This window comes from Anthonomus grandis, chromosome 4 (assembly GCF_022605725.1).
Source record: "Anthonomus grandis grandis chromosome 4, icAntGran1.3, whole genome shotgun sequence".
NCBI lineage: Eukaryota > Metazoa > Arthropoda > Insecta > Coleoptera > Curculionidae > Anthonomus > Anthonomus grandis.
This window is the reverse complement of record NC_065549.1, coordinates 4,166,511-4,193,483: the sequence shown is the minus strand read 5'-3', so window position 1 is coordinate 4,193,483 and position 26,973 is coordinate 4,166,511. Positions and strand designations below refer to the sequence as shown.

Genomic DNA, 26,973 nt, shown 5'->3' with positions numbered 1-26,973 from the left:
ATTTTATTCCGGTGCATTCTTTGTAAAAAAGACTTTTCTATTTCTCATGGCGGTTTAAGTGACATTAAACACCATAAGCATGGAAATGAACATAAAAGACGTGAAAATGCGGAAAAGTCACAAATACTAACAACATTTTTTGTTGATAACAAAAACATACAAAACACTAGTAATGTGATAATAGCCGAGTTAGCACAAATTTTTCATTGTGTTAAATATAATCAATCCTATAACTCTTTAGATTGCAGGATAAAACTTCTTCCGAAAATTCTGTATGACTCACATATTTGTAAGAAAATGTCTTGCGGGAGAACTAAAGCGGAAAATATCGTTAAAAATATTTTGGGGCCAAAGTCTGTAGAAGAGATTTTAAATGATTTAATTAGTGAAAAAGGGGTTTATAATTATTTTTCTGTAGCCACGGATACATCTAACAAAGGAAACAGAAAAGTGTATCCGATCTGCCTACAATATTTTTCAATTGAAAAAGGTGTTCAATCCAAACTACAGGATTTCTTTGAGGAAGCTTCAGAAACGGCTGATGCAATTGCCAATTCTGTTACCAAAGCACTAGAAAGAGTAAATTTAAAAATTGAAAATCTCGCTGCTTTTAGTGCTAACAACACAAACGCAAATTTCGGGAAAAATAGATCTGGTTACACCCCTTTCAAGTGAAAAAAAAATCTCGGTTAATTAAAAATGGGTGTTTGGCACATGTTGTTAACAATACATTTAAATTTTCTTTTCAGCAATTAAAAGTTGATGTTGAAACAATTATTTTAAAAATTTCTAACCACTTTAGTTCTAGTGCTTCCAGAAGGGAAAATTTAAAGGAATTTGTTGAGTTTGTAGATTTAGAATGGCAAGAATTATTAAAACATATTCCAACAAGATGGTTATCTTTAGGGCCTGCTATTCAGCGACTTCTTCTTCTCGTTTAGAAGAATTTTTTGGATCCTATGCTATGCAAAATATCAAGAACCTAAAACCTACGGAACAAACAACTTTAATTATTGATTTTAAGTTGGTTTTAACTCAGGCAATAAATTATCCGGATTATATATTGTGCGGAATTCGTAGAGAAGATTAAAAATTATCAATCTCTTATTTTGGCAGCAAAATCAAATAAAAAGTATTCTTTTAAAAATAAATAAAATTATAACTTTAGTTTTTAGCATTTCTATTTAGTTAGAATTAGTATATAGTGCCTAGTACCTTTCTTAAATTTAAGTAACTAACTTGAAATATTAATTTTTCTTTTTAGATGTAGTTAAATAAATAGTCAAATGTATTAGAATGTAGTCAGGTTAAGTTCCTTTTTGAATCCTATTTCTAATAAATAATATTATTTAGTTTTTACTTTTAGGTAAATATAATAAGATGTAGATAATAAATTTAAGAGTAGTTTTTTTTAAATCAATTTTATAATATTTGGAATTTTTGGCTGTGTCAGTTCTGTCCCGATTTTCTAAACAGAAAAGGTGGCAACTCTGAGATAGTGTTTTAGAAATGTTTAACACATTCTAAAAATATAGTACAGTGAACTACATTTGGGGATTTATCTTAGATTTGTGGCATATATCGAGGAAATTTGGTGCAAACCATTACCTGCTTATTTTTTGTCACAGTGGCCCCTCTAGCTACAACTTTGTGCGGCTCAGAAGTCCTTGGTGCAGATGATGCCGAACTCGCACTGTTTTCAGGGTGGCTCTCAGAATTAAGCCTGTACTTGTGATATTTGATATTGTGCATGTTTTCATCACTAGTTTGACCTTTTTTCAGATAATTATGGTAGTAAAGCTGGTTCAAAATGAGGTTCTTCAATTCTAAACGCACCAAATACAACCTGAAACGTTTGCTTTGACCCCCATGTTATCGTAATTTCTATTATTCCACTAAAGTGACTCATAAACTGTTGTGGAATTTGTGTAATCGATTTTTTTTAAATTGTTGTTTATAATTTTTTTTTGGAATATTTAAAAACGTAAATAAGCCATGAAGATCAGCTGTTTCAATTGACGGCTGGTTGTATTGGTATGACGTCATAGGGTTTCCCATATTAGTTAGGCCTAAAGCACATACTATTTTGTATTTTTATAATGCTTATTATTATTTTCTATCAACAAACATTATTTAAAGAAATACAATATGAAAAAATAATAAAAATTTATATTTTCCCAAGCGGAACTGGTTACAGATTACTGAACCAGTTGTTGTTTAAAACCTCTTTGACACATGACAGGTGACGGCCGGTTGACAGATGACGTAACGGGGAAAACTCAAAACGGGAAAAACTCAAAATAATCAGCTGTCAAACTGGTCAGTAAAGTTTCCTTTTAGTAAAATCGAGAGGGAGGGTGTCTTTTCAATTAATATTCAAACTTGTCCTCTCTATGAATTTGCCAGCGGTGTCCAAAATTAAGCGCACCGCACCGAAATCCCCGTTCATCGATGGCTGGTGAGGTGAGTTACAAGAAAAAAGGGAAACTATCGCGCCAGGAGTCCAATAGGTCCGTCAAAGACTCGGAAATCGAGGTTGATAATCGTCTCGGTGTAGGCGGTAGCAGTAATCAAACACAAAATAAGTCCCGAACGGGCAGTAGGGTTTATAAAATCGTTGTTTTGGGTGATGGTGGGGTTGGAAAGTCTGGTAAGTTAATTCTTCACTTAACCATGTCCACCCCTGGGGGCTTAATAAGGTGTTGAATTGCCACCTAACATAGAGAATGTTTTATGCCAACTTTTGCTTATTATTAAAGGAAATCTTTGAAACTCACAATTATTACCTATAATTATGTTTAAATGTTATTTCAGCTGTTACCCTGCAGTTTGTAAGCCACAGTTTCTTAGACTACCATGACCCAACCATCGGTAAGTTAAATTTATATACTACACTAAATATATTGCTGTATAAATTATAAATCCAAGATACAGATTTACTTACCAATTGCAAAAATCTAATTTTATAGTATTTAATGTAGATTTGCACCTAGACAATTAAATGCCTGTATGTACAAATGAGAAGAATTAAGTTCGCTCTTAAATGATGCTACTCAAAAAAATACACTTCCTAATTAACTTAAGTAATATGACAAACAGAAATAGTTATTAGAAAAAAATACATTATTTTACTCGTTTTGTCCCTATTAAGTTTTCTGACTGACTGGAGTACTAAATGTCTATTAATACTGAGAATGAATTATTCTGATTTTTTTATGCATATAGATACAGGTTGTTACAAAATATACAATTTTACAATGTTAAAGACACTATCATTATACAAGCTATCAGTGCTATATAATTTACTTTTTTTATAAATAACCTTTAGAACGTAGGTCCACCCCACACCACTATAGCACAACGCTACAAAGATTCCACTAAGGACTTATATAATAACATACTAAGATTGGTAGTTAATATATCTCTTAGAATATAGAACTTATAAACCAACTTTCTAATTTTGGATGCAACATTCTTAATATGGGTTGTCCATCTATGATTCTGGTCTATCATAAGACCAAGGTACTTAATTTTGTTACATGATTGAATAACATCTGTATCATTTATGTTTATAGAATTGAAAGTTGGTCATTTATTGGCAATCTCTTTTCTCTAGCATTAAAGCTTTTTTTTTAAATTAATTTGTTAAGGGTATTGCGGTAAATTCATGGGTGATGATTGATCAATTGAATTTATTAAGCATGATATAATTTTCTATTGCTTGATTAGGGCTACCGGTGTCATAGACATGAGTCCATGTTTTCCTTGACAGTTTTTCCTTTAGGATTTCATAATCTACTTCATATATTGAATCTCAACATTTACCTGACTATTTGGCTGCTCTATTTGTTCGGAAAAAGATGTTGGGTTTTGTTATTACTAAAAAAAATGGTCAATGCATGTTTCTGTATCATATCTGGTACTATTCTTGATAAATGGTAAGTAGCCAAAGCTTCCTAAGAGGCAGAGATACTCATGTACAATTGGATCATTTGTATCTTTTAAATTAATGTTAAGGGCACCTGTGGAAATTTCAAGTCTTGCTTTGATGGTGATTCTAGTAACAGTTTTTTTTGTTCTCTTTCATTGAAAATGACCAACTATTTCAGGGTTTAGTTGACCCAATAAATAAAAGAACCCTGTCATTTCAATTTGAGTAAAATCACCTTTAATCAACATGTTAACTTAATATGTTCTATTTATCTGTTCTAAGTAGTAGCAACTTACTGAAGTTTTCCTTAACACTTTTTATATTTAACTGCATAATATTTATTACCCCATATGTCCTGCTTGCAGTGGTTCTAGTTCTATTCTATACCTTCAGCTAAATGTTCAAGTTCATTTAGTATGGCTTCTTGATCAGAATGAGCAATTATCGACAATAATTAATTGTATCTCTTAGATGGTGTAGAACTGTAGATGATGTTGGTATGTGGGATAGTTAGGCTGCATAATAATTAATTTTATACTAAAAAAGAAAAACAAATTGTTGGCATTAATACAGTTTTCAGGTTTTTTGAACCTACTAGATCACTTTGAGACATCATGTGACAGACATCTTTTGTGCAGTGGCATACATTTGATTTCAGGTGCTGATAGTTCCGTTCAATTCAAAACACGAATCGCAGGAATAATAATGACCATTGTCAATCACTTTTTCCTTGCACTTAATTAATTCCATGTAAGTTGAACTCTCTTGAATCAACTTTAATGCCTGTATATACAAGTGGGGTAGTTACAAATCAAATAACTTAATGTATAATAGATACCTAACTCTCTTTTGTAATGTAGTTTGTATACCGTAGATGTAGTATTTTGTTCTACAAACATTAAATATATTGAACCTAATTTTCAATGGTAATCCTACCATTTGAAGTTTTTCAGATGTACTTCTAAAGTAAACTTATCTATATCAAGCCATTTTATTTTAAAATATATCATGTCCCAATCACTATTTCATTTTGTAGAAGACTCATATCAACAACAGGCAGTTATCGATGGCGAGCCTGCACTCTTGGACATTCTGGATACAGCTGGACAGGTGAGAAAATCAATGTTCCCAACTGATAATCCAGAAAACCGACATCTTCACGTGTGCCCTAGGTTGAATTCACCGCCATGAGAGACCAATACATGAGATGCGGCGAGGGATTTATGATCTGCTACAGTGTTACCGACCGACACAGTTTCCAAGAGGCAACCGAGTACAGGAAACTTATTCAGAAAGTGAGGGCCTCGGAAGACACCCCCATGGTGCTGGTGGGCAATAAGTTTGATCTTCATATGCAACGCAAAGTTTCCACTGAAGAAGGTAAAAATTTTTCATCTTCTTCCTCCAAAATTCCTTTGGATTAAAACAATTGAGAAAATCAATTATATGATTGCTCAAATGACTATCATTTTCTGTAATATCATAATTTATGGGAACTTGTTAAAGCTTTTTGCATTGTAATTCGGGGGTGTAAATCAATGATACTGCATTGTCGTGATCTTTTTAATGAATTTCCGTTGCATGCATTAGTATTTCGATACCCAAGGGACAAATTTGCCAGACGTGTATAGTTACTACGTAAAAATTGTAATATTGAATTTTCTAGGAAAATCACTAGCACATCAATTCGGTTGTCCATTTTACGAGACGTCCGCTTGCCTGAGGACGTACGTGGACGACGCGTTTCACACTCTAGTCCGGGAAATCCGGACGAAAGAACGTCAGAGACTCGGTTTGCCCGGAAACGAGCGGAAATTACGCAGGCACAGTAAATGGTGGCGCTTAAGGAGTATTTTCGCGTTGGTTTTTAAGAGGAAACGACAGACGAGTGTCACTTCTTAAATAATGTGAAGGTTAGTCTTGGTTTTTTTTTAAGTTAAAGTGGTCGTTTTTGCATAACATTTTGGGTCGGAAATGTATTTTGTACTGTATCATTCTGTGCACATTTCAGTTTTTGAATCAATTTTCTATCTGTAATAAGAAAAAAGTTATTCAAAATTTTGAAGTTCATCTGAGACATAAAATGGTAAAAATCACAAATTTCGATTTTTCTCAAATACCATTGATTTCTTAAACTTTTTTGTAGTAACATAAAATATACGAAATCACTCGGTGCACATTTCAATCCTTGAATCGACTTTTTATCTTTAATAACAAAAAAGTTATCCAAAGTTTTGAAATTCATCCAAGTCATAAAAATAGTAAAAATCACAATATTTCATTTTTCTCAAATACCATTGATTTCTCAAACTTTTTTGTAGTAACTTAAAATTTACCAAATCACTCGGTGCACATTTCAATCTTTGAATCAACTTTCTATCTTTAATAGCAAAAAAGTTATCCAAAGTTTTGAAATTCATCTGAGTCATAAAAATGGTAAAAATCACAAATTTCCATTTTTCTCAAATACTATTGATTTCTCAAACTTTTTTGCAGTAACATAAAATGTACTAAATCAATCGGTGCACATTTTAGTTTTTGAATCAACTTTCTATCTTTAACAGCAAAAAACTTATCAAAAATTTTGAAATTTATCAGAGACATGAAAATGGTATAAATCACAAATTTCCATTTTTCTCAATTACCATTGATTTTTAAAACTTTTTTGTAGTAACATAAAATGTACTAAATCACTTGGTACACATTTCATTTTTTGAATCAACTTCATATCTTTAATAGCAAAAAAGTTATCCAAAGTTTTGAAATTCATCCAAGACATAAAAATTGTAAAAATCACAAATTTCGATTTTTCTCAAATACCATTGATTTCTCAAACTTTTTTGTAGTAACATAAAATGGACTAAATCATTGGGTGCAAATTTTAGTTTTTGAATCAACTTTCTATCTGTAATAGCAAAATAATTATCCAAAATTTTGAAATTCATCTGAGACCTAAAAATTATGAATATCACAAATTTATGTACAATTTTACTCTAGTCAAAATAAAGATTTTGAAGGGACCTTGGAGACTCTTAGATCAGAATGAGCATTGAATTGTATGCTTTAGCTAATCTTTTTTTAAGCAAATAATTAATTTAGTATTGAAAAGTTAGTGGGGGAAGTCTCATATTATATTGACTCCACTTCAGAATGGACTTTTTCCTTAATAATTAATTTACTGATTTTGTTTATTAAGTTAATATTTGATATTGTTTAACCCTTTCAGTCACAATTATTTGTAAGGAATTTAAAAATTATGTTATTATGCTTAGCATTTTATCTTAAAAAATTGTTTTTTTTTGTTTTTGGTATAATTTTTGAATGTTGTCATTTGACGACATTGTGACCAAAGGGTTGCTTCACAATGAAATAAAAGTATGTATAAAATTACATATAAAATCAAACTTTATTTTATTATTGCTTATGAAAAGCTACAAAACATTTTTTATTTTTTGTCAAGCATAAATTGCACTTTACATTTTTCACAAAAAATCCGAGAAGTACCTTTACAGCCCGGAAGTTTGCATCTTAAAGCTGATTTTTTATCCTCGTGAAGAGGAAAATGTCCTGAATTGTCGAAGCGCACATCATCTATGGGTCTAGTTTTTTGGTAATTTCTCTTTTTTGGAAGTGGACTTAAAAGTGATTCATTTGAAGGTCTTCCTCTTTTTCTTGATACAGCATTACACGCGATCAAAGCTTCTGCGACGTGGCTCCTGAAATGTATCAAATCCAAGATTTCTTTCGATGAAATGCCCATTTCTTGTGCTTTTTGTCTATACTCAAACCATGCGTTAGTACAAGCCATGTCGATGGCATGTGTAAACATTCGCAAAGTCCACTTCCGTGATCTAATGAATGTTCTGTAAATCGAAATCATGCAATCAACGCCGCCCATGTAACGGTTATAAGTTTTTATTACTTCTGGTCTCGGCACCATGACGTACTCTTTACTGTGCATGTGGCATATATATTTTTATGCCTAAGAAATCGCAATAAATTATAATTGGAGAAATAATTGTCAAAATACAACTGAATATTTTGTACGTCTATTCTTGTTGATAATTTTGCTACAATAGCACCTGCAAGGCCGAAAACTTTTTTTTCTAGGTCTTCTAATTTGGTTGTTGATCCTTCATATATAATAAAATCGTAGAGTGTCCCACTTTTTCCACACAGAGCGAAAATTTTTATACCCCATGGTGACGGTTTATTTTTCACATACTGCTTTACGTTCAAGAAGTCCTTGAAGGGGACCATTTGTTTATCAATGCATAGCTCACCTTCTAAAGGCAGAGATTTACATATTTGTCTTATTGCATCGAAAAGAGGCCTTACCTTCCACAAACGATCATTGTTTTGTGGATCCTTTTCCTTGACATTCACAAAATGAACATGCATTCAAATTTAAAAAAATCTGTTGAGAGCCATACAATCTGCTATACGAGGTATTCTTAAGTTTGAATCCTAATAGAAACGAAGCCGGGGATAGTGCAAATTTCCCATAATTATGTGAATTCTCACAAAATTTTTAAGCTCTTGTGTGGTATTTTTAAATTTGCTATGTTGTTGAATAGCATAAAGATTGGTATATTTAGTCATGTCCTCAAATAATTCATCAGTGAAATATTTTTTTAAAAAATATAAAGGACTTTCCAAGGTAACATGTTGTTCAACATTTTTTTTATACCACCGTATTGGAGGAGTAAGAAATGTCACCTTTCTTCTCCAACGTATGTTTCTTTTCATCGTAAGATCATTTTCGAGAAAAAACTCTGTCACACTAGTAGTAGATTCCTTATTCTGGACATTTATTACGTCACGTACAGAAGATTCACTGACTATTACCTGCTCACTTACGTCCTCTGTATTTTCTTGATGCTCTTCCAAACCATCAACAATTTTATCTTCTTGTCTATCAAGCAGCTCGTTCATATCATTATTGTCTAGAATTTCTAGAAAAACATTTATTTTATAAATTTATTTTAAAAATAATAACAAATAAATCATTACTAGTTTACAAATTTTACCATTTATATCTTCATTCTCATCTTGCCCATTGTCATCTCTTAGATATTCTATGTCTGACATCTCCTCTGCTAGAGCGACCAATTCCTCATAAGATAACGGTTTATTTTTGCTCATTATGACTGATTTCTTACAACCTTTTTTTTTCCAAATTCTGAAAAATTTTATACCGGTTAGTCACACTGTCGCCAAATGACGACGCATAATTTAAAAAAAATACCCTCACTCCATTATAAACATTTACTTACTAATACTTACCGCTAAGCAAACAAACAACCCTTGAAAACAAAAACGTATGTAAATCAAAAAACTCGATTTGGTATTTGAATAATCGTCAATGTTATGACGGCCCGGCGTGCCCACGTTCAAAACAACTAATAAGCCAAGCGCGATCAAAATTCGGATGAAATAACACAGATGGCATTGAGTGTTTAAATGCGTTAAATACCTTATCGCCAATTGCTTACATCGTGACTAAACGGCAAAAATCGCATACTTTCTGAATAAACGTAATTAGATTTGTATGTCGTCAAATGACGACTCAGTGACTGAAAGGTTCTGAACAAGAAAGGTTCTTTTAAGGTCAATTCCATTGACCAGCAATTAATTTAATCCTATTTAACTTATGTTATTTATTTATGCCACTTTTACTGAAAAGTACTTTAAAATATAGCATATTTAGATAGACGGAAGGTAAATTGGGGAAAATTTCAACCATGATCCTTTTGCAAATTTTGGTCCTGTTTTATTCTTCATTTTCCAAGAGAGCCTTTTATAAATGAAAACTCCTATAAGAGGAATAGTCTTCCCCTCTAAGATTGCAATAAGACACCCAAAGCAGAACTTTATCGTATTTATGGTACTTTTACCAAAAAGTGCTTTAAAATATGACATATTTTAAAGTGACCAGTACAAAGTATGACCTAATTGATTAAAAAACTACGACCACTTTAAACGTGTTTTATAAAATTTCCAGTCTAACAAATAAAAAAAAGCCTAAAAAACCCTGAATATTAAAACAAAAAAATTATTATAGTATATAAACTAAATGTTATTAATTACTAGTCGTTCTTGAGAGATTATAATTGACCAAAAAAAAAAACAATTTATCGTTTAAAGACCAATACTACTGCATTTATGTGAACAGACATAAATTATTTCATATTTTTTCGGTATTATTTTTAGGGCTTTGTTGCGTTTCGATCGATATATATTTAGATATATTTTATTAGAGGCAAAATAAGTACCAGAGCTTTAATCTATATATATATTAGGTTTAGCCATTTAATGTTAAGGTGAATGTGTGTTTAATTAATTAATTGCTGCTCATTTTGGGTATGGTTAATTTGTTTTTACTTATTGAGAATGGACAAATGAGCGGTTGTATCTTGGTTATCTGGTAACAATGGGAATTTTTTTTACTATAACTTATATATAAATCAAATGTGCAAATATAGTCCAAAGGTTTTTTGTAGGTACAATGATCCAAAAACACCACTCAGATTATTTTGCTATAAATATCACCGAAAAAAAGCCATTGTTGCCTTAGCTACAGCTGCTCATTTGTCCACCCTGTACGTTTAAAGGAAAAAAGCGGTTTTTTAAGCTTCTCCTGAAAATAATGATTAACGATATTCACAGATGTGCTGTGAAGGTTCTCGTTTATTTTTAAAGGTGACAATCAGTTGTATGCTCTCCCAAAGAACATACTGAGAAGGTCTTTAAAAATTCCAAAAACAGAACGTTAAGTTATTCCGATCATTAATTTATATAAAACAATTTAGGTAATGAATAGTGGTATAACTTATCTAAGTGATAAATATTAAGCAATAAGATGAATGTATAATATTATGTACCCCAGTGAGTGTGACGCGATTAGGTTTATATTAATAAAACGTTGAGTGGTTATAAATTTAGAGAAATTTATGGATATATAGAGTGTATTTATGGAAATAGTCGTTTGTTGTGTATTCGTTCGTTCTTTTTTATTTCTATTTGTTATTTATACAGTTGTATTTTGGTTATTTTTACCCGGTTGCTTGTTAAAAACAGTATTTTTTATAAAAAGCTTTGTAAGTGCAAACAAATGTACAAAAAAAAAGTTATATAGGAAACTAGTCTCCGCTTGTTAATTTTTAATTGTTATGCCTAGAGGTTTATTAGTGAAATTTCTTTGTTTCTAGTCTACCACTTAGGACAAACTGGGTAACAGTTTTAATCAAAGTTTGAAAATTTACTTGACAGTACAGTAAATCTGTTAAATTTTTAGACTTTTTGTGAGATCCAATTTTCAAAAAGGCAGTACCCTTGAACCAAACATTTTTCAAATAAAAAAATGAAATTTTTTTGACAGATTTACAGTACTACGAGTTGAGTGTTCTAAGAGCCTGTTTACCTGATTTTATGAATTGCTTTAAATGCTACTTTATAGAGAAGACTGAATTGACCATATTGTATTCTTTAATTTTTAAACAGTGCATACGAATTTTCAATTACCGATGGTTTTCTTTAATTAAATTACAGTTTTTACTAAATTATAATGGACTTTTATTTATACACCCTTATCGGTTCGGAATATTCTTATTTCTCCACTGTTCCAGTTCGAAAATCAAAAACTGCTTCTCTTCGGGACTGGCAAAGGAATATTCCACGGAATTCTTGGATATTTTCCATAATTCTTCTTGGGTTAAATTGAAATTTTCTTGTACCACCTGGAACTCTTTCGATAGGGATGTGTTGAACACTCCTTTGTCATCAGTCTGAAAGAAATCCTTAAAAAATCTGATAGTGCGCACATGTGAGGAACTTACCGACAAACAGAAAGGCAGGGATTCTTTGATCCACTCTTGTACGTGGTGCTGTTTGTAGGACTTTGATGTTTTACATATAACGTTGGAGGTTAAGCAACACTCTAGAATAATAAGAGTATTTTTTAGCTATAAATTTACTAGATACTGCAGTAGTACATTCGAATTTTAAAGGGGTGTTTCTGTAGAAGACAGAGGATACATTTAAGGGTTAAAAATGTGATTCTTAGTTTAGTTCTTTCATGTTAGTAACCCAGACAGCACGAACACATTGCATACATATGCCCAGAATAATTCATCTTTTAAAATACATCCTAGGCATAATTAATTATTTATACAGGATCAATTTTAGAAAGTGTCCATGTGAATATCTCGCAAAATATAAGAGTTGGAAAAATGCGCTTTGGAATGACTGTCATAGAAGTTATAAAAACTAAAATTATTTGGGACGATTAGGCGATTGTCAACATCTAATAAGCGAAAATTTCATTTTGCTAATTCATTAGTTGGGATTATGTACGAGTCAAATTCAAGGTTTTTGTAATCTGAGTGTTCATATAATCAATATCATTGATGACCACTTGCTTTGAAGTTTCATTTAGAATGTAAAGTAATAATTTACATATTTTTGTCAAGGGGTGGGTGACGCTTAGGGATGCCTAAGCGTCCCTATCATTCAAATTGAACCACTGATGTCAAATTTTCAATTAAAGGTCTTTTTTGTCTTGTCTCATTTGCTTACTATACTCCTTTAATTAAAAATTTGGAAAAAGAGGTTACAATTAATTTATGATAGTTCCACCAACCTTTCTAAAACGTAGTATATTCCAAACGGCATTTTTTCAAATATTTTCTGAATTAAAAGTTGTCAAATTGACAACCTGGATGTATTGCCCATTATAATAAATTATTGAATTGCTTCTTTTTTTTTAATGTATGGAGACTCAATTTCTTATTCTTTTCCTAAAGATAAATGTGCGTGTACTTTATTAAAAAATATATTAATTTTAAATAACTGATGCCGCTCGAATATTTGATAGATATGAAGAGTGAATATTCTCTGCATATCTGTTAAATATATGCCAGAAATATTGCTTTTGCATATTCGTGGGATATTCCAGGCATATTGCAATACATTTCGTCATATTAGATATAGATGGCATTCTCTATTTACCATTTACTGATATTTTTGCAAAAAATACCAAATACTTAAAAAACTGACAGAATTGCTTTAAAGTGTGTATTAAAGGTAATTATTTTAAAAACCTATTTTCCAAAATTCGTAGGAAACTAATAAAAAATTTAATACGAATATTTTCTCGTCTAAGAAACCAACATGGTTCTCTTCATTGTAATCAAATTACTATTCTATATTCTAATATAGTAGAACAGGTAATAAATCCGTTTAATGTAAGTACCATAATATTGTCAGAAAATATAGCTCTATAGATAGAGTTATATAAATTTATTGTAACATATCAATTAAAAAATATATAATAAAAAAAATTAAAACAAAAAATTAATTAATAAAAAAAAGAAAAAAACATTATACACAGTTACCTTTATGTAATAGCATTAATTTAAGGGTATATAGGTTTCATAAATATATATATTGGTATTCTTTGTAACAAAATTTAAAATCTTTAACTGTGTAAAGTGTTTTTAGTTGAATTAGACTTAAAATATTATTGGTCTTAAATTTAAACTGATGATTTTTTTTTATTTATTTGATTTTTCCCTACACTTTATCTCATAAAGAGAGAAGCTGGCCAAATGATTAAACCAGCGCCAAAAAAAAAATGATGTTATATTCCACGGATATTAAGTGACATTGAGAGTAAGAAATTCAGTTCCTTCATGTAAAGGTATTATCTCCTGTGATATTATCTCCGAGCAACGACTTTTCAATGGTAACCAAGTTCGATAATTTAGTTTCTGAAAAAATATTTGAATTTTCCATTGTCTACAATAATAATTTTGATCTTTACGTTGTTTGTATTTACAGAACACCTGATGCTGACGTAAATGTTTTTTTCCAAAAATACTAAGGTTGCTTGAGTCTCTGCCGTTAAAAAGCAAACTCATTTTATGTGGCGACCTAAACATTGATTTTTCCAGTGTGTGTGCTGCTCGAGAATCTCTCCAGTCCATTTTCGACTCTTTTGGCTTAATCATGCACATTAAATCACCTACCAGAATAACTAAAACCAGCTCTAGTACAATAGATTAAGTATGTCGTATCTTCCTTCGAGCCAGATTTCGTCGATTGGGTTTGGGATTACTGTCTTAAGCTCAGGTTTCTCAGACCATGAAGCAGTGTTAACCAAGTTTTCCATAACTAAATCTAAAAGTAAAAATGTTTCACGCAAATTAGGCCGTATTTTCTCGGATAAATTTTTTTTACATTTTAGGCACCTTTGTCAATCAACTGACTGGAATATTCTCTCTGACGACGTTGATTCAGAATTCTCTAGATTTGTAAAAACGCTTTGAGACCTCTTAAAAAGAAGCAACATAACCCCTGGTCTACCCAAGGCTTGCGTACATCTGCTAAGAACATGCGCTTATTATCTCATCTTAAGAAATTTTCAGACAGCGCTTTTTTTCATGAATACGTAAGACTTTACAAAAAGATTTATCAGGAAACTTTAAAAACCGCCAAGAATATTTACTATAATAGGAGACTGGCTAAATCTAAAAATGTGGCTAAGGAAACATGGTCGATTGTTAATGCTTTGAGAAATAAGCCTTCTTTGTCGAATGCTATCTCCACTTCAACTGAGAACCTTAATGATTATTTTGTAAACGTGGCAAATAATTTAATGAGTACCATAACTCCTTCCCATGATCCACTTTTATATCTTCCCATTGCAAATGAGAATTTCCATAGTTTTTTCTTTACGCCCGTAGTGTTACCAGAGCTTTGCAGTTCAATTAGGGAAATCAAAAATAAAGGCTCTTCTGGAATTGATGGACTTACTCTCAAAATGTTTTCAAATCTGCCCGAATGTACATTATGTCATCTTATTACTCTAATTAATCAGTCTTTTCAAAAAGGTGTTTTTCCTAACTGCCTTAAGATGGCGATAATAATTCTACTACATAAAGGAGGAGACAAAGATCAGTCTTGCAACTATCGCCCTATCGTCTTCTTCCCACACTTTCAAAAATTATTGAAATATTGGTTAAAAAAGACTTCTATCATTTTTGCTAAAATATAAAATACTTACTTCCCATCAATTTGGATTTTTAAATAACAAATGCACAAATGATGCTATGTTTTCTCTTTTTAATAATGTATACTCTAGATTAAACAACCAACACCCTACAGCAACAATTTTCTGTGATTTTTCTAAAGCCTTTGATTGTGTTAATCATGACATCTTATTAAAAAAGTTGCAATATTACGGGTTCAGAGGAGCGCTTTTTGAATGGTTTAAGTCGTATCTCAATAACAGAAGTCAAGCTGTGAGAATTGATTTGACTATGTCTTCTTGCAAGCCAATACAAAGTGGAGTGCCTCAAGGTTCCGTACTTGGCCCTTTTTGTTTCTTATCTTCATCAATGACATTGCTAATCTAAATATTAACGGTAAAGTCTGTCTATTTGCTGATGATACTAGTTTTACCTGGAGTAATCCGGATATTTCTACACTTCGTAGAACCGTATCGTGAGTGATTTAACTACTATCAAATCATGGTGCGACTCTAATCTCCTTTGTCTCAACATTTCCAAAACTAAAATGTTCTCCTATAAAAATACCTTGCAATCTTTTGTACTTGGTAACGCAACAATTGACGAAGTTGATTCTGTAAAGTTTTTAGGGCTAACTGTTGACAACTCGTTAAAATGGGGCACACATATTGACTCTTTATCAAGAAAATTAAGTTCCGCTTGTTTTGCGTTAAGATCAATTTCTAAGGAGCTTAGCCTGTCTACTTCTAGAACAGTTTATTTTGCCCTTTTTGAATCGCACCTTCGATACGCCCTTCCATTCTGGCGTACATGTAGTGCAACTCAATTTGACCGTATTTTTAGACTACAAAAGAGAGCTTTACGTTATACACTGAGACTTAAATACAGAAGTCATTTCTTCTAAAAATTTCAAATATTAACTCTTCCATCTTTATTCATATTTGAGTCCGTTTGTCTAATACGCAAACACGGTTCAGCATCTGATAGGCCTTCCCATAGTTATCCACTTAGAAACACGGAACATGATCTATACCTGCCTACCCCACATTCAGAGTTGGTCAAAAGTTCCATATTATATAATGCAAAAAAAATGCACAATCATCTGCCATTGGAAATTAAATCCATCACATCTTTTTTTCCATTTCGTAAGGCATTAAAAACATTCTTACTGGAGAGAGCTTTTTATACAGTTAACGATTTTTTTTTGTAATCATTGATTTGAAATTGCGCACTAGCTGATTATGTATTTTTATGATATACTGCTTTGTGTAGCTATTTTAGGATTTTTTATAATTTTTTAGTTTTGTTTTTCTTTCTTTAATTGTGTTTTGTTTGTATTTTTGTGTCTTTTTTGTTTTACAGCTTTGTCTACAAATTGTAACAATTTCTTGACAATAAAGCATTGATTGATTGATTGAGGTAATTAAAGCTTCTTGAATTAGGAGCAATTTTGTCAGAGAAGATGTTCAATATCAAGCTACTACTCTGAGGCATATTCTTCATCAATAAAATGATTACTTATCTAATAGTATAAGCTATTATAGTAAGTTTTATTCCCTTAAATTAATTTCTTTGTAAAACATTAGGGTTCATCGGGACTTGCGAGTGGGATTTACCTTTTTGCAAAGTAGCTCTTTTACTTGACAAACATCTTTTATAGCAGACTTTCATTGAATGACCAGTAATTTGTGGTAATTTTTTTTATCGACATGACACAATACGACTAGACATTACTGTTGGCATAATTGTTGATTGTTTATATTCCACCATAGCTACTACAACGACATACAAGTAAAAAAAATTTAATAGTACGATAAATACAGGAATTCAAAGCTCAGCGTAAGCGTATATTGCAATTTAATATGCGCTTACGCTGAGATTTACTGCGACTACGTTCGTGACTAATTTTTAGCAAATTAAATTTTGATAGACGATACGATTTAAATAATTAATTACCTACCCTTATAATCAGTGGTAATCCAACAATACATGCATACACGACGTCTCTTAACTGTCGTGATCGATTTTTCCGATTTTTTTATCGCGTATTTATGTGAATAAGTTGTCTATTTTAGTAAGAAAACGAGTGATGTATCTCTTGTGTTGTGTTCTCATGTATTGCTGGATTACCACTGATTGTTAAGGAAATTAATTAATTTGTTTTTTTTAATCGTAATTAAGAGTTTTTAAGAACACTTTATTAAATTTCTAATTAGTACTTTTCAACTGTATTGCCTTTTTTATATCTATATTAACAGTAATTTTTGTTCATTTTTTAAAGAAAAGGATTTCTCCCTATTTTCTTACGTAAATCCATATCTTTATCTCAGTGTCTGAGGAAGCTTCAATTAAATTGGCAAAATGCCGCACTAAACTAATACTTAGTGTTTTATTCCTACTCTTTCCAACGAACCCTAACGTTTTACATATACAAACCTGATACACCACTTACCCACAGGAATTTCCTTTTGCTTATACACCTCCCAAATATTCAAAGAACCTCCGTACTGAGGATGAATAAATGTCCCATGCCCCAACCGATCCGGCTTAAACTCAATGATATCCTTAACTTCTTCGTCGTTTTTCACTTCCGCGCAATGTATAGCTAAAAATACACCATAAAAGTTCAAAATTCCCTTATTTAAGATTTAACGATTACTCACCTGTATAAAGCCCGTGTTTGCGCGCTTTTTCAAATACTTGCTTAAAAAACGCCCCTTTACTCGGATCACCACTCAAATCCACCCCCTTAATCAAATCCGGATACTTATCCTTATAACCGATAATCAGATCCAGCACCTCCTCCTGTTTCTCCATACTCCTCCTCCTGTCCAAAGACAAAAGCAACTTCACCAATATCTTACCGCTCCCGACACTCCTCACTGCTTTAACAACAGTTTCGATGTATTCCTCGGTGGACATGCCCTCCTCACTTCTGGGGGTAGTTCTTAGCTCCAGATAAATCACGTTATCGTCCGCGAACTCTTCGATCACTTTTCGGGTGGCATAGAGTAAATTATCGATGGTTCGGGTCGCTTTGTGGGCCACTTGGAACAAGGAAAAAACATCGTCCAGGTTGGTTTCAACGGTTTGGTAGGTCCCGATGGTATTGTCGAGGCATCCCAACGCTTTTAGAGTGGAACGACTTAGGGAACCGTTTAAATGAGCGTGAAGTTCCTATATAGGTTTATTATTAATAATTAAAATGTGCCCAATTTGATCTGTAGTCATGCATGTAAGCCACGCCCAATAATTTAAGTTTCTTTTTACGCTAATAACGGCATTTTTGAATTCGTTAAGTGGCGTTTCGTCTACCATCATCAAATTTTGTGTACTAATATTGTGGAGCTTTGGTGAATTAAAACAATCGAAAATAGGGAACTAATTTATTTACACATTTATACCATGAAAACACGATTACTTATGACTACTAGAAATATTTATTTTATTGTATTTATTTAAATCTCGCGCCAATAATCCGAACTTTACTTCACTGAAATGACAAATGACTTCAATCGGCGCTGCCGCTCGCTATATACTCGGCAGAACGCTGTACCGGAAGATTCTCGCCAAACTTCGACACGTCGTGCGGTGTAAAAAAAGGACTTTTGTACGATAATTTTTCAAATTTTGTACGTACATATATTTCCTACTCCATTTTAATGACAGCTGTAGGGAAATTTACTATTATTTAATTTTTGCATAAGTTTAATATTCTTCATAATCCACGCAGCATAATTGTTGTAATTTTTGCGTTTTTTACATTGTTTTATTGGAGCGTGAAAATTAAATAGTTCAAGGTATAGTAAAGTTAAAGTACTCTAATTTCTCATCCATAATACGTAATTAAAGTATTTGTTTCAAGCCATAGCTTCGTAAATCGGGTTCAAATTGCTTCTTTAAATTATTTTTAAAGTTTCGAATTTAAATTCTGAATAAATTAAAAAGTGATCTACTTCGACAAAGATTACCCCTGGGTTTATTATACTTTCTATACTTGTAAATGATAAGTCAATGAGAGACATACCGGGATTTTATATTAATTGAAACAATCGACTCTAAACTTGTTAAATTGTCAGAACGTGATTCAATTATGTTTACGTTGAAATTTTAAGTTTTGTATTTGCGTGGTTGTTTTACAATTTTATATTCCCGACAAATATTTATTTTTTTATTGCCATTAAAGTGGCAATTTGTCACATACAAAAAGTTTAAGAAATCACGCAGATAGCATATACTGAACCCGCCGACATATTATGTTATCAAATTAATTACGCTGTTGTCAACTTTCGAAAGTTCACCTCAATATACAATAAGAAAAATCACTTCTTGGCAACCCCGCGGTTCAATATGCTCTCTACAAAACCGATAAAACTCGAAAGTTTCAATGAAAACTCAAACACCATTAGAAGGTTATAAATTATTCGAGGCACGTGAACGAGTGCGTTCGGACCTTTTATAACATTAAGCGACCCTCTTGAGGGCAAATGTAAACCGAATAGAACAAGATGAAACGCCGAACTCGACCATTGTTGACTCAATTAACATCGAAAAGGGCGGGTAGGGCGTACTTTAAATTTACTCACGATTTTCGGTAGTTTACGACAGAACGAGTCCATTTCGGGCGAAGGTCAAATTCGAAAAGAGTTCGTGCATATACCCCCTCAATATTATTCTATGAGTTCGTGTTTGCCTATAAAACCGTTTTTATGTGTGTGTGCTTGTGCACAGGATTCGCGATTGTGTATTTGCGAGGTTGCCACTGTTTTCATAAAGTAACAAGTCATAGGGATAAATATAAAATATATAATCAAAACATTGTCCACAATACAACGCGTTTGTGGATAAAGCTCCCTACTAGATAAAACATTCAGCACTTGAAGAGTAACTAAATAGTGATTTAAAAGTATCTAAATCTAAAAAGTACTAATGTGTAGCAAATAGGAAGGAGAAGATATTAAAGCTAGCAAAATACAATCCTTTTGATAAAAAAGGCAAACATCATAAATGTATAACAAAGTTATCACAGTAATTTAACAATATTAAAAATTGACAAGAAAATAGAAACAAACCAAGATCATTAACCCTGGAATGCTACTTGGGGTACATTTGTACCCCATCATTAATCATATCTCAAGTTAAATGGAAGTGGGCGGCGGAACGAACGCCGACATCTTATTAGTTTCAAGACGCGGCAAGTCAGTTCGCGTGCGACAATTGACATTGGCACACGGTTTTTCCTATAATAACTAATAACGAGATCCAAGTTCAACGATTGAAATATTCAAATAAGAACGATGACCAAGATACTGATGCACCTGTTATTACGCCAGTAGGTAAGAGACCCTCTTGGATTAAGGATACAAACAGCATTGAACTCCAAGCACTTTTCGGGCTATTTTATTATGCCGGTGTTTCTGAAAATGGCCGAAGTTCTGACCAAGGAACTATTTGATAAAGACACAGTAATTCCAATATTCCGTGCTACCATGCCCGAGGAACGTTTCAGGTTTTTGATAAACTGTCTTCGCTTTGATGATAAGCAGTCCAGAGCTGAAAGAAAAGAAACTGATAAGCTTGCAGCTTTTCGAGAGGTATTTGAGAGGTCAATCGTTAAAATGAAAAACCTATATACTCCTTCATGGGCGATGTCCTTTCAAAATATACAATACATCCCTTCAAAGCCCAAGAAATACGGAATCAAAATTGTGTTGTCCTGTGATGCCAAAACAGCTTTTGCACTTGATGCTGAAATTTATATAGGAAAAGGTTCCACACTACTACTTTACTGCAATAAACTAACCAGTTCTGTCCAAGGAACAAATAGGAACTTGACCATGGATAACTGGTTTACTTCTATTGAGACCGCGAAACATCTTTTGGAGAGGAAAATTAGCATTTTTGGTACTGTGAGAAGAAATTAAAAAAAAATCCTGAGTCGTTTTTGGAACTCAAAGAAAGGAATCAAAATTCTGCCATATTTTGCTACAGTGGACATCTGACACTGTTATCATACTGTCCACCCAAGAGTGCTAAAAAAGCAGTAATTATGCTTTCGACAATGCACGAAAAAGGTGATGGGGCATTTACGACCAAGTTACCAGAAATTATTCAATTTTATAATTCTACAAAAGGAGGAGTGGATACTTTAGACCAGTTGTGCCACATTTATTCTACTGGTAGAAATACACGTCGCTGGCCATTATGCCTGTTCTATAATTTGTTGGATATTCTGGGATATAATTCAATGATTCTTTTGCGTGGCTCTGGTGAAGTGAATAAAGAAATTGTAAAGCACAGAAGAGAATACCTCAAGAAGCTTGCCCTTGACCTGGTCAGACCGCACATGATGAGTCGTTTGGAAGCTCCAACTTTGAGGCGCGAACTCCGTGAAACTATATAGGGTCCTCAAGATAACCACTTCAGAAGAAGTACCTACTAGGCTTACAATAACAGTGGGTAGATGTGTGCTTTGTCCCAGAAGAGAGGATCGAAAATCGAGAGTAAGCTGTGCTGTATGCAAAAAGTTTGTTTGCAACATCAACAAAAAATATGCTCAGTGTGTGCCGCATGAACATCTTATTATGGATGTGCGTTAAAAGTGTTCTTAGAGGCTCGGTTTAAGTTATTATTTTTCTATAAGTGAATAAATTTTTCGTTTTTCTAAAATACGACGTGTTTTATTTGGGGTACGGTTGTACCCCTGTGTAGCAGATGCAGAGTCGGAAATAAGTGTAGCATTCCAGGGTTAATGAAAAATAAATTCAAATTTCTGGCAAATGTAACAAAATAACGTCAAATATAATGAAAAATATGCAAAGGTTAGGTACCTAAAGTTCCTGGATGTCATAAAAACAAATTACGAAAAAATATGCCTGAAATAATATTTTTTCTTATTTTCTGGCAAACGTGCTTAATTTCTTTCGTAATTTTGGAAACTGGAGAGAGTACACAAAAAATTTGCATTAATCTGTTATTTTTTTAGGACACATCTTGTAGAAACTTAAGGATTTTTTTATCTCTGTAATAATGATACTAGACAAGTATACATATACCTGGAAAATATAAAAAGTCACTTACAATTACATAAGAAAATTTCGATTTTCTGGAAAAAATTTTTTTTTTTGAGTTTTCAGCTTATTTTTTCTTTCACATTTTTTCGCCATTATGGTTTTTTTTTGAAAACCGATAGTTGAAAATTTATTTTTATCTTCTAGGAATTTTACGTTATTTCGTTATTCTTTTAAGGCACTTAATGTAATTTTGTGTTTCTCCCAGGGATTTAAAGAAAAAATATTTTAAGTCACGGATAAATGCGTAACAGGGGCACCATGTCCATTTATGTTATGCATTAATTTTTTTACATTGTATCTAATTTTTTGCACCAAAATTTAGTTTTGTAGTTAAAAAAATCAGAAAACTACAGTAAAGAAACTGCTGTAATAATGATACTAAACAAGTATATACCTGGAAAATATAAAAAATCACTTACAATTACATAAAAAAATTTCGATTTTCGAGTTTTCAGCTTGTGTTTTTCTTTAATATTTTTTTGGCATTATGGTTTTTTTGGAAACCGAACGTTAAAAAATTATTTTTACCTTCTAGGAATTTTACGTTATTTCGTTATTCTTTTAAGGCACTTAAAGTAATTTTATGTTTTCCCCAGGGATTTAAAGAAAAATAATTCTAAATTTTGGAAAAAAAATTGTATAGAGTTACGCCTGCCAAATACCTGGAAAACGTGAAAAATCACCGTAAATTCCTTGGACACATACAAAATCCACGACAAATGACTGGAATAAAATGAAAATTATTTTAATTCTCTGGATATTTGGAAATCTAAAAAATTAATTTTTATTAAGATAAAATCCTATTTTTATGTCTTTTAGAAGTTACTTTGTTATTTATTTAAGACAATTTATATGGCATTTCTTGTACCTTTCAGAGACTTCAGGGACAACACCCAATATCCGTGGAATATGCCGTTTATATCTCATTTCACAAAATAAATTGTAATATGCCTGGAATACCCCAGAAATATGCCAGAAATCGTATATGCCAAAAATTTTAAATTTTCATTTCTGTGAAATATTCCAGTAGTTGTGCCTGGAATTTTGTTTATTTGCTGGAAAATATGGATATATTTTAGTTTGCTTAATTTTTTAATATTTTTTTTGCAGTTTTGGATTTTTGGAAACTCGAGAGAGTATAAGATTATTTATTATCTTCCAGGAATTTTACGATATTCTGTTACTTTTCCAATACAAATCTTATGCAGAGATTTAAGGATTTTTATTTAAATCTCTGGAAAATAAAAAAATCACTTATAATTCCTTAAAGAAAAACACAGTCTGGATTAAAATAAAAAAATATTTCGATTTTCTGGAAACGTTAATTTTTTTTTTGAGTTTTTAGCTTATGTTTTATATTTTTGTTAAGATAATTATGATTTTTTATTCTTTTAAGGTACTTAATGGAATTTTGTGTTTTTTCCAGGGATTTAAACAAAAAATTATTTTAAATTCCTGAAAACGGAGACATACAAATGTCACGACAATGCCTGAAATTCAAAGAAAATTATTTCACATTCCTGGGAAATTTTTTTGATATTCAAAAACCTATAAAATTAATTTTTATCAAATAAAACGTCTATTTATTTATGTCTTTAAGGCACTTTATGTATCTTTCAGGGATTTTGGTGCAACACCCAAAATCCCTGGAATATGCTATCTATATCTCATTTGACAAAATATATGGTAAAATGCCTAGAATATCCAGACAATTTTCAATTGCTGTAAAATACTCCAGTAAGTTATTTAAAATAAATAAGACAAATTTTTTTTTTGGTAATTTTGGAAACTAGAGAGAGTATAAATTTAATTTTTATCCTCCAGGAATTTTACGTTATTTGCAGAGATTTAAGGATTTTTGTTTAAATCTCTGGAAAATATAAAAAACTTATAATTCCTTAAAGAAAAACAAAGTCTGGAATAATATTTCGATTTTCTTGAAACATGTTAATTTCTTTCATATTTTTTTTGGTAATTACCGTTTTTTCATTCTTTTAGAGTACTTGACGTAATTTTGTTTTTCTTCCGGGGATTTTATTGTATTATTCCTCGAAAAAATCGCAGTAAATTCCTTGGACACATACAAAAATCACGACCGATGCCTTATTGGAATTAAATTAAGACACTTAATGCCACTTTTAGATTTTTCAGATAACAACCCAATATCTGTGGAATATACCGCCAGCTATATCTCACTTGACAACATGTATTGCAATAAGTCAAATAGCGCATAAGTATGCAAAAGCAATATTCCTGGCAAATGTTTAATAGATATAATTTTTTGTAGAGAAACAGTACCCCTGATCCTTATTAACTTTATTATTAGTATTATTATAAAGGGTGCCTAAATTTAAGAAAATTTGTATGCACCTGGTATCTATAATAAGTCTATATAATAAATAAATAATTAGTATGTACATATGTTTCTTTTTCAAATTTTATAATTAAAATATACCTACAGCTATTAATATTTGCATAGCTGCTAACAAACCAAAATATATTTACAAATCTAAAATACCGAGAAAAGCACCTACCATATTCTACAAAAAAATGGAAAAAATTACATACATTGCTCACTACTTATACCCATAGTATATAAAATTAAAAGAATTTAAAATAGACGTAAAAACATTTCACGATATTCCCAATAATATATTTTAAACAGAATATTAAAGCTTTTGTTATTTACCACATTCTTAATATTTTGAGGGATTAAATTATAAAATTTAGGTCCAGATAAGACGTGAAATGTAAATTTAAGTCACACTTAGATTGTGGAATATTTAGATTATTAACCATATTGGCTCGAGTTTCATAGATATAACAAACATCTTAATTCTTTATGACTACGCACAAAATTGCACACTGCAAGGATATAGAACATTTTGACGTAATTTATTTTATTTCATTTCATTTATATTATATATGCAGAGAATATTCAATTTCCATATCTATGTAGCATAAATTATTTACAATATAATATAAGGCATATATGTAAAATGATTCACTTTTAAGGAGTGATACAACAGATCATTTAAAGCAAATCAACGCTTGTCCAGACATTATATTAATTGGGAAATAATTAAAAATGTGAAATCTGAAATAAATAAGAGAGTTCCTAGTCAAGTCACTTTATTTTTATTCACTCGATTTATTACTGGTAGATAAATCGAGAAGTTGCACGTTGTTTCCAATTTAAACAAACAGCTTAACGTCAGTACCACCTTTAAATCTCTAAATAGAGGAAGGTACCTTCTTACGATTTAAGAAAGACTTGGTAAAAGTAAAATGGGTCTATAACTAGCAGAGGTAAATAGTTCATCATCATTAAATAGAGGTTTTACAATAGACTTTACTTTGAGGTTATTCAGAAATGTAGCATTAATTGCAAATGCAAAAGAGCCTGATCTGGCAGACTTTGAAGAATCTTAATAGATAATCCATCAATCCCGTAAGTGTGTTTTTTTTAAATGTATAAAGAACACTCATAACCTCACGTCTGTCAAAAGATTCTTTAACAGAAATACATTGAGTAAAAGCTAAAGGATTGGGGATTTAGGATTATCTGACAGTTTCTGCCATTTGATTAATATTTAGTTCCCATTGACTTATCTCTAAGTTCATTCATAATGCTCCAATTTTCCTTGGGTTTATTATGTGCCATCTCCAATCTAAGCTCGTAGTAATCTTTCTTAGCCCTTCTTATAACTTGCCTGTAATTTTTTTTATACACATTATAGTAATGGTCGAAACATGGATTAGTTTTCTCAAGGTATATTGTCACCTTAGGACCATGGTTTTTTTGTTTTACCTTCAGTTTTCTGAAACTTTTATTCGAGAGGAACATGAGTCTGTACTTTTGGATAAATTACGGAAATAATTCAAATTCGACTCACTAAAAAATCTGCAAACTTTAATTTGTTCAGGTGGTTTTACTTTGGGAAGATTGATCCTGGCTAAAAGTGCCTCTAGATCAGTAAACCCTGAGGGAATTACTCATTATAATACTAATTACTTTTTATTATTTATTTGTGTCTTGCTTTAGTGTGCGTATAATGCTTTATTGTAATTATGCTCTAATTAAACCTTAAAGACTTACCAAATTTTTTACATAATCCGATTTCGGGAACAAAGGCCAAAACGACATCTTACGCACATCACAAACTTCACTATACTGAAACGAAAAATGCAATTTCCTCAGATATTTACGGCACTTTTATCAGATATTGCGGTTACAATAATTGATTACGAGGCATTAATCATATGAAATTTATATTGTTGAATATTGATAAGGCTATTTCGAATGGCTTCAGATATAGCAACAGATTATGCGAGTAGAAAATTACGATAATTAGGTGTAGCCAAAAAGTGTTTGATTTTTTAAAGGAAACTGGGCATGCACTGACAAGAATTCTTAAAAGATTGTAGGAAATTTTTTTTCTGGTATGGTGAATTAAATAATGTAAATTTCATTTTTTAAAAAGCGCAAATTAAAAAACAATCCTATATAATGACGATAGAAATAGCAAGCTATCCTAGTTTTGCATTGTTGTTTTTTTAATATACTTCTAAAAGTTGCTCCTTATTTTTTAAGCCTTTTTTTATGTGGAATTATTTTTTCTTAATTATGAGTTTTTGAGCTCCTTAATTTACTATAAAAAGAATACATAAATGATTATTATTATCTTCTTAAGGAATATATATATATTATATGAATTTCGAATTTAAAAAAAAATAAAATCATCAAATTTTTAAGGTATTTAAGATGAAAAAACCTAGATCGTCGGCTTAAGATGCAAATGGCCTAACTCCGATATATTTAGGTTGGTTAGGTTCATAAAAATTAACCGCGTCGACTTAAATACGCCTAACAACCGAAATGTTAAAAATGCCGCGACAAAATACCAGTCGAAACTCGCCGGCTTAATTTTCAACAATA

At 31.5% G+C, this 26,973-nt stretch overlaps 3 protein-coding genes across 4 annotated transcripts in view; 1 reads left to right on the top strand and 2 right to left on the bottom strand.

Annotated features, from left to right (window-relative positions):
• LOC126734831 (spatacsin) overlaps positions 1–1,979 on the bottom strand; it is a 55,876-nt gene extending 53,897 nt beyond the window's left edge. Inside the window, exon 1 of the mRNA XM_050438591.1 lies at positions 1,609–1,979. Within this exon, the coding sequence (XP_050294548.1) occupies positions 1,609–1,752 (144 nt within the window). The 5' untranslated portion in view covers positions 1,753–1,979. The remainder of the gene's footprint in view (positions 1–1,608) is intronic.
• A 312-nt stretch (positions 1,980–2,291) lies between these two features.
• On the top strand, positions 2,292–6,120 carry LOC126734848 (GTP-binding protein Rit1). The gene is made up of 5 exons (XM_050438627.1): positions 2,292–2,650; positions 2,815–2,871; positions 4,968–5,041; positions 5,104–5,311; positions 5,598–6,120. The coding sequence occupies exons 1-5, from the start codon at positions 2,452–2,454 to the stop codon at positions 5,831–5,833; spliced, it is 774 nt and encodes a 257-aa protein (XP_050294584.1). The 5' UTR covers positions 2,292–2,451; the 3' UTR covers positions 5,834–6,120.
• A 5,281-nt stretch (positions 6,121–11,401) lies between these two features.
• Positions 11,402–26,232, bottom strand: LOC126734846 (adenosine deaminase-like protein). 2 transcript variants are annotated; one of them, XM_050438625.1, is made up of 5 exons: positions 26,134–26,232; positions 17,625–18,138; positions 17,414–17,566; positions 11,770–11,870; positions 11,402–11,718 (listed from the first exon to the last, which is right to left on the bottom strand). In XM_050438625.1, the coding sequence occupies exons 1-5, from the start codon at positions 26,179–26,181 to the stop codon at positions 11,521–11,523; spliced, it is 1,014 nt and encodes a 337-aa protein (XP_050294582.1). In that variant the 5' UTR covers positions 26,182–26,232; the 3' UTR covers positions 11,402–11,520. The 2 variants fall into 2 exon arrangements, with proteins under 2 accessions (XP_050294582.1, XP_050294583.1); XM_050438626.1 differs by lacking the exon at positions 26,134–26,232 and adding an exon at positions 19,548–19,759.
• Between the last annotated feature and the right edge of the window lie 741 nt (positions 26,233–26,973).